This window comes from Condylura cristata, unplaced genomic scaffold (genome assembly GCF_000260355.1).
Source record: "Condylura cristata isolate star-nosed mole 26May11 unplaced genomic scaffold, ConCri1.0 scaffold00029, whole genome shotgun sequence".
Classification (NCBI taxonomy): Eukaryota; Metazoa; Chordata; class Mammalia; order Eulipotyphla; family Talpidae; genus Condylura; species Condylura cristata.
This window is the reverse complement of record NW_004567130.1, coordinates 11,193,369-11,201,977: the sequence shown is the minus strand read 5'-3', so window position 1 is coordinate 11,201,977 and position 8,609 is coordinate 11,193,369. Positions and strand designations below refer to the sequence as shown.

Here is an 8,609-nt window from a genome sequence, read left to right as displayed (position 1 = left end):
GCTGTTCAATTCAAATCCCCTAAAGGTAAATGGCAGGTGGAGTTTCTTTGCCACAACAGCCACCTCGAAATGCTCCGTGACCACGGAGCTCCCATCCCCCAGAATAAGACCCTACCCCCAGCTTCCTAGCAGAGCTGGGCTGCCCCATTTCCCCTCCTCTCCTTTCCCTCCCCCCTGCCTCCATGGGGTGTCCCAGTGGGAACCTTAGAGGTGGAAAAGACTCAACTTCCTAATGGACAGTATGGTAGTGGTCTGGGACATTCTTTTCACTCTTGATGGGAAAAATCTGCGGTGTTGTTTACATTGCTGAAAAGTAACTGGAAATTAGGTTTGGAAACTGCAGGACCTTATTTCATGGAAATTTGAACCTCTTCAATAGTCACCTGGCAGTGGCCTAAGGTCCCTCCTGGCACCTCCTGCCTGAGTGCCTGGGCCTCAGTTTCCCCATCTAGAACAACAGGAAGTTGAGCCTTTTCCACCTCTGAGGTTCCCACTGGGACACCCCATGGGGGCAGGGGGGAGAGGAGAGGAAATGGGGCAGCCCAGCTCTGCTAGGAAGCTGGGGGTAGGGTTTTATTCTGGGGGATGGGAGCACGGAGAGTCTGCAGGGATCAGACCTGGTTAGGGCAAAGCAGACCCTGGAGACAACGGGCATCAGGCTAACACTGTCATCTGTGTGGGCACTGTCTACTCCTTTCTGAATGCCCTCTGTGTGCTAATCATTTTCCAGACATTCACCTTGTGCAAAGCTCACAGGGCTCTGGGCTTATCAGGTCAGGCCCTTGGCAACGCCACACTCTGGCCATCCCAGTGGGGATGAGCCCCCACCCAGCCCTGCCAGCATTCTCTCAGGCATTTCAATGCTGGGGGGCTTTGGGGTCAGCGAGGCCTGGCTTTGAATCCCACCCAGCCATGTCACAGTTGTGAGACTTTCTGCCTCTCTGAGCCTCTGTTTGCTTATCTGTAAAATGGGGTATGAGGTGAGGACTGGATGAGACAGGACAGGTGGGTGGTTTCATTATCGCTCTTATACCCTGAGGGGCCTGGATTCAGCACCAAGGGCACTCTGGAGGAGGGGCTGACGACCTCCACATCTCTTTGGCCTGCGATCAAAGGAGGGAGGTCTCTCCCAAGGAGGACCTCCCTTGCAGAGAGCCCTCTGAGATCTGTACCTCCCCAGTCTTGCGATAGGCTGTGGGGTGGCCACTCACCATCCCCAAGATGGACAAGTGAGGCCCAGAGAGGGGCAGCAGTGCCCCTCAACCTCACAGCACAGCAGCAAAGGGGCTGGGATTTACACCCCCTACGCCAGAGCCTCAAATGGCTCAGATATCCCACCAGTTTGGCTGACAAAAGTCAAGTAGTGGTAGAAGGGCCGATCACCCTCATAGGGGTTGGGAAGGCTCTAGCTGCCTTCGTGGCCCCTAGAACCACTGGTCACGGGACCCTGCTGTGCCCTGGGCAAAGTAAGACACTCCTGAAGCCATGGCTGCCGTCCTCCACCGAATGTGGGCGGGCGTGGCCAGCACTAGTAGCTGCATCTTTAATCCGTGTCCAGAGGGATGGAAGAGGGGCCAGCAGAGCAGGGCATTGGAGAGGTGAGCCCAGGGAGCCCTGGATCCCAGTGGCTCCATTCCTAAGGGTCCTTGGGCAGGAGGCTCAGTGCTTTTGAGCCTGTGTTCTGTGTGCGCAATAGAGGCGATAACAAAGCCTACTTCTTGGTTCTAGGTGAGAAAGCTACAGGAAGAGCATAGTAGTGTTTGGCTCAGGTGTTGGTGTTAGTGGACTGAGGAGACTTAACACCCAGTGGCCAAAATGACCCTTTGAGAGGGACTGTTCTTAAGATTCATTAGGCGACTAAGAATCCAGGTGCTTACTCTGGCCTTCAGCCCTTTGTCCCTTCACCTCCCAGCCCCTCTGCTCTAGCAGACCTGTGCATCTTTCACGTTATTCAGATATTTAAGTTCTCTTTGTACATGCTATTCCCTCTTCCTGGAATGCTGTTCCATGCACTCATTCATGTTTGGCTTTTCCCCCATGTTTCTGGTTTCAGCCTGAAGGTTCCCTCCTCTGATAGACTCTCCCTGGCCATCCTAATTCCCGGTGGTCTTTCTGTGTAATGAGATACTCATTTACACTTGTTTCCAGTCTCCCCACTCTAGAGGGCACGGACTGGGAGGACTTCTGTACTGATCAGCACCCACATAGAGTCTGGTAGTCTGTGGGCATTTACTACATAGCTGCTAGTATGGAGAATAGTAAAAGGAAGAGCCCAGCCCAGATCCGACACACCTTGCTTCCCCATTCTTATCCATTTCCTGCCTGGCTTAGATACCTCCTCCTCCAGGAAACCCTCCCCGACCAGCCCGGCATCTCCTAGTCCTTCCATTTCCTGGAATGATTAATACCATCAGTGTCTACACAAATATCAATTCCTGACTAATTTCACTTGGAAGTCTCTTCTCATCTATTCCTGCCTTCTAAATGCTGACCTCCTGGATGGAGGATGACTTACTTTGTTTTACACTTGCTTATAAACCTAGGGTGACCAGGTCAGGTTGTTATTCTTTCACTTAACCAATATTAATTAGTCCACCCCAGGTGACTTGGAGCCTATGATCACTGCTCTTTGTTGCTAGAAAGGAGACTATGATGTAGCTCTTGATAGGGAGTTTGGGGCACCTGTACCGAGCCTCACACACCTGTGGATAGATCATAGTTTCCACGAGGGTCTTTGCTCACAGACATGGAGTCCTTTATTTCCTATCTTGAGCTACTTTAGAGTTAAGTCAGCGACTATACAGTGGAAAGAAGGTCCATGGTGGGTTCAAATCTCATCTCAATCCCTCTGGAGCTGTGTCAAGTCACTTTACCTCTCTGTGCCTTAGTTTTCCAATCTGCAAAATGGAACAGCCCAGCCCAGAGGGCATCTGTGGGGATAAGATCAAGTAACCTGGAAGACAGTTGCTCAAACCGCCTTTCTCTCTTCCTTCCGGCAGCCCTATCTCCTCACCTTGCCTCTAGGATAGGTCTGCTCAGACAGTATTGTCCCTGAGGGTCAGGTCACCATCCAAGGGATGCAGGGGCCTGTCCGGCCCCACCTGGATGTCACCTTCACTCTGATTACAACCAGAAACTTCCACCTGCCTTCTGGACAGGTGGTCATTGAGAAACTGTTCATCGCTGCAAACCCTTCTCGTTTCCAATCCAATCTTTACACAAAAGGGATGAAGCAGTTTATAGAACATGCCCTTTGTAGTATCGTTTGTAACCATTTATAGGAAAAGAAAATCAAATCAAGGACCAGTAGGAAACAAGAACTCCTAATGGCCAGACCCAGGATGGCATGCGTTCTGAGGCAGGGCCTGTAGTGATTGTAACATGAACGATTTGGTTAGGAATTTGGAAAAGAGAATTTTCCCTTTCTAGAAGGAGACGTGTTACTGGGGATGTGTGTGTGTAATTGTGCCACGGAGCCACAAAATCCCCAGAGGCCTGGGCCCCAGGAAGGCTACCATCCTCTTCCCAGCCCAAAGGGGGCCCCGAGAGCCTGTTCCTGCCACCCCGAGGGTGAAGGGGTATGAAGACTTTCAGAAGGTCATTGTCAGTGAAAGATGGAGCGCGCCTGGCAGGTGGTGTCTGCCCACCATCACCCACACAACACGGTCTGCCCAACTGGGGCAGGAAGCCTCCTGGCTGTCCGGGGATGTGACGCTGAGCCAGCCAGCTGGCCACCTGGTGAATATCTAGTGAGCGTCTACCTAGCACTGTGGTCCCCAGGCAGGAAAAACATCCAGAAAGGATGTCACCCCAGGACACCTTGTCTCTCAAAGGAGCAACTGAGGGATTGGGGGTGAACGCCCAGCTCAAGAATCCCAGGGAGGACCAATGCCCCAGGAGAAGGGCGGCGTCCAAGGGACCAGCAGTCTGCCTTCTCTCATGTCTTGGAGCCTCAGTTTCCCTGTCAAAGGCCGTTGTTGGAGCTGACCTCTAGAGCAAGTCGCAAAAGTTGGGGCAGGAGGTGGTAAGCGGCTCTTCTCTCCTTTCAAGGCTTGTCCCTGGGCCTCAGCACACAGCACCTCGCTCACCGTGAACAGGGGGGGGCAGCCGAGCAGCTGTGCATTTGCCAAGCAGATGCATAACGAGTGTCGGGACACCTCCAAGTGGGACCTCCCTCCCGGGCACCAAGCCCAGGGAAGCAGCCAGCCCACCGCTCCACACTGGGCCTGAGCCCTGTTGGCAGTGGCCTGGGAGGTCAGGCTGCCCACCCCGGCCCCTGGCCTCAGCGATGTCCTCCGGGAGGCTGCTGCCAATTTGCTGCTGGGGCTGAGCCACTGATTCTGACGGTTCTCTGGGGACCAGGCAGCCGCCTCCAGCTGCCACCCCCCACACTGCCCTCCCAGCACACAGCCATTGAACTTTAACGGCCAAACTCCACCCTTGGGAACGGAGGGGCAGCCTGCTGTGGAGGGCAGCGGGGCCGGAACCAGGGGCCAGCTGCCTCTAGGCCTCTTTCTCCTGAGACAAGGGACAGAGAAAGAGAAGCCCATAAACTTCTCTGGGGCTATCATGCTTGGAGAAAAGTGGGGGTGGTTAGAAGCGGGCGTGGGGAGTCGCTGCACAACCACAGAAGCCTCTGCACCAGAATGCTTGCCTCCAGGTCTGGCTGAGGACCCCTAGATGAAAGCACTCAGCCTCCCAGTAAGCTGCAAGTGTCTTCTCTCACTGCTCCATGCATAGGTGAAGAAAGTGAAACACAGAGAGGGGCATGACTTGCCTAAGGTCACACAGCTGCAAGGTGGTGGGGCAGGTGGCTCGTGTGTCTTTCACCAGCTAGGTGTGATAGCTTCACTCGAACCCCGCTTCACCCATGGCAGACCCCTATGTTGTTAAGTCGTTTCATCTGAGTCTTGATTTCCTCCTCCACCGAATGGGCGCAAGGGCTCCCGGGTGGCTGAAGGAAAGGCAGGTGGCAAAGAGCTACGAAGTCACCAACTCTGAGGGTGATATCTGGTGAGAGGATGATGATGGGATTCTGCCCCCTGGATAGGACAGCGTCCCCCACAGCAACGCAGCCCCAAATCCACGGGAACAAGGAAGGCCAGGCGTCTGAGCAACTCTGGCCCCGTGCCAATGCTGGCTCCCCTCACCTCCTACCCTGCAGCTGCTGGGTGAGCTGGTACTGCCAGAGCCCCCCAGTCAGCTCACCAGCAGCCCGCCCTATTCCTAGAGAGGGGGAGCGAGCTGCCCCGTACCCCCGAGAGTGGGCGAACTGCGTGGAACGAGACCACTTGGAGCCAGTGGGGGCCCCCGGTGGGCAGCACCTGGGCGTCTGGACTCAGGGACCTGCTCCCACCATGCTCCACACAACCCGGGGCTCCCTGACATCCAAGCCCTTGCCGGAAGCCGGCCTCTGCGGTGTGACGGAGTGGCCAAGCAAAGGCGGTTACTGGTTCCGTGGCTCTTGCGCTACCAGCTGTATTGACGCAGCGCTCCCAGCAACCGCAGGGGCCACGCCTGGCCATGCCCATTTTAAAGACGAGGAGCCTGCAGCCTGGCTCGAAGCCAGTCCAGAGCTGGACTTTGAACTGCCTGCCTTTGCCTCCAGGGAGCTCCTCGAAGCACCTGTCTCTCTGGCCTCCGGGGCTTTGAGGGGCTTGACCGAGCCCTTCGGCCACAAGCATCTGACTGTGAACTCTTCCAACAGGCCAGGGGAAGGGCCAGCTCTGGCAGGCTGCCAGCTGGGAGGGCAGAGGGGACCGCCCAGATAGACAGCCTGCTGGAGGCCTGACCGGCGCACGGAGATTTCGTTTAAGCCTCATAAGGCAGTTGTGATCACCCTGGTTGCACAGATGACGGTTGCAAGGTGCCTACAGTTGTTCATCTTTAGGGCAACTCCATGCTGTGGGTGCCACGTCTACCCCATTTTATGGATGAGAAAACTGAGGCTCAGAGCTGTACACGGCTAAGCTGGTTCTGGGCTCCAGAGCCCTCGCTCCACCGGCCGTGCTGGGGCCCTTTCAGAGATGAAGGGAACCAGGGGCCTTTGGCTGTGCAATCCTGGGGAAAGCATTTTGTTGCTCTGAGCTTTGATTTCCTCACCTGTGCAATGAGGTTCCTCAGAGCAGCGCCCCCAGCAGAGGTGAGTGGTGGGGGGCAGGTGCCACATACTGCCACCTACTCCACACCCTGGTCCCCACACAGGCTCTCAGCAATGTCTGTTAGAAATGTGGTCTCACAGGGGTTGTAGGAGGAGTCCTCAGTACTCTGGTAACTGTGCCCCCTTACTCCCCTAGCTTGGTGGTGGTTTTGGGGGGCAGGAACACTGAAAACAGGTCACAGCCTTCCCCAGGTTCAAGGCAGAGAGTGGAAGGAGCTCCAGGTCTTTTCCTCCTCCTCTGTCCAGTTTGCTGCGCGACCTTGAGCAAGCCCCTCCTCTGTGCCTCTCTCCCTTGTAAAGAATCTGGACTAGTTGACCTCCCCCTACCACAGGGTCTCTCCCTCCATCCTGTCTCAAGAAATAATTTATTTTGGCCTCAGTATCTAATTTATCACCCAAACATGTGAGACCTGGAAGAGACCTTGAAACCATCTCTTCTAGAACATCACTGATGAGGAAATGAGACCCACAGAGGCCAGGGACTTGCTGGGGGTCACAGAGATAATAACACAGGAACCTGAACACAGTTTCCAACATCCAAGGAGGATGGACTTCATTCCCACCCCAGAGAACTTGGGGGACATTTTCTGGAATCCTGTTAGGGTCACTGGAGGGAAACAATAGCGGCTATTGTCATCTTTACATCCACTGGGAAGCCCAGTCTCCAGCTCAGGTGGGGTCTTTTGGGCAGGACAGAGGGCTGCAGCCACAGAGTGGTCCTGTTGCCCCAGGTCACTAACGTGATGCCCTCGGAAAGATCAACTTTGAAATTGAGATCTTCTAGCTCTCCTGCAGAATCACAGAATTTGATGGAACAACGGTTGGGCAGTTTCAGATACCACAAACAGCGCATTGACACTTGAAACAGTAAAAGCAAACAAACAAACAAACAAAAGAAGTATTGTTTGTTAGTGTTGAAGCCCTCACCTGTATTCCTGTGGAGAGGGGTGGTGAGTTGGCCCTGAGTTTCGAATAATTCCTGCCATTATAGATGAGATGTCACTTTCTATCATCTCCTTGGGGGAAAAGACAAGCAGAAAACAAAGCGCCCATCAGCATCGAAGTGGCCAGGACAGAAACCCACAGTTTTCCCACAAGCCAGAAGGAGGGAGCTCAGACGACTAACACAACACTTCAAAAAAGGGGGAAAGTGCTAGAGGACTCCTGGGCCTCCCAGGCCACCTTCCGAGGGTAGTGCCACAGGGTTGTGGAAGCAAATGAATGAAAAGAAAAGAATGACACTCCGGGTGCTTGCCAGTGCATGGGGGAAGGGTAGAGGAAGGCTCTAGAATCCAAATGTCAAGTCTTGGGAAATGTAGACTCGCAAAATAGGAGTCAGAAAAAATTCTTATTCACTTTCAATTCTTGCATTTCAACTGAAGTACTGATAGGATCACTTTGAAAATAGAAAATAAAAAAAAGGATGGCCTGATGTGTCCCATGTTTCTCCCGGAAGCCAAATTCCCATTTGCAGGGGGAATAATCCCGCAGGGCAGGGCTCCGGTCCTGGAAGTGCCACATACCCTCGCTGGAAAATCGCTGCCACCCCCACCCCACCCGCCCCTCGCAAACATAGCCTTAAAACAAAACAAAACCTTCCAAAGTGTCTCAAATGCCAAGTCTGAATCGTACACAGAAGCCCAGCGAAGACTCTCAGATCTGCCCTGAGACTCAGTTAAGGATTCCTGGGAAGGAGAAAGGGGGAGCCAGTCGAGAGAGGCAGCCCCCGGAGACCCCAGCCCGGTCTCTCCCCTGGACCTGCAGTGCTGGGCACTGCCCGGGAGGAGAGGGCAACGCCGGCCCTGCAAGGCGGTACCTGGAGCCGAATCTCGCCACACCGCCGCTGCAGGCGCTCCTGGGGCGGACAGGGGCTTCGGAGGGGGGCTCCCTCGCGCTCACCCCTGGCGCTCCGCAATTTGGCCGCTGTCGCTGCTCGAACCGTTTTTAAATTTCCCTCTCTGGAGCTGTCCAGCTCAGAGCATGCGCAGTAAGCAGTGCGGGGGGCTTTTCCCCAAGGGTCAGTTACAGGGCAGGGTCAAGGGGATTGCAGCGGGCGTTTCCCAGCAGCGGCGAGCCCAGCAAGCCCCGGAGCTCAGGGTGGGGTGGGGTAGAGCACGCCCGGTAGGGACACCCCTCTTTAAACTTTGCCCACAGGGCCAAGAACTGCATGCTCGTGGGCATGCGTGGAGGAGCGGTGGGAGGGAGATTAAGTTGCAACAGAATTAAGTTGCAAAAGGATACCGGGTGCATTAAAACGTGCAACCCCGTCAGTGTCGGGGGGAAAGGAGGTGGGTGGGTGGGAGATCTGCTGCAACCCTCTTGCCCCCAAAAGAGGGGGCGTCCGGGAGGCCGCGTCTGAGGCCCCAGGTAGACACGGATTCCGGCCACCTGTCCCTTTAAGAAAGTTGCGCCCGCGCGGGCTGGCGCGCGGCGCGCGGCGGGAGGGGGC

At 55.1% G+C, this 8,609-nt stretch overlaps 1 protein-coding gene across 1 annotated transcript in view; it reads right to left on the bottom strand.

The window, feature by feature from the left end:
• Window positions 1–8,072, bottom strand: part of FOXN4 (forkhead box N4) — a 19,186-nt gene extending 11,114 nt beyond the window's left edge. Inside the window, exons 1-2 of the mRNA XM_004690953.1 lie at window positions 7,977–8,072; window positions 7,088–7,176 (exon numbers count right to left, since the gene is read on the bottom strand). Coding sequence (XP_004691010.1) covers window positions 7,088–7,173 — 86 coding nt within the window. The 5' untranslated portion in view covers window positions 7,174–7,176; window positions 7,977–8,072. The remainder of the gene's footprint in view (window positions 1–7,087; window positions 7,177–7,976) is intronic.
• Window positions 8,073–8,609: the final 537 nt, after the last annotated feature.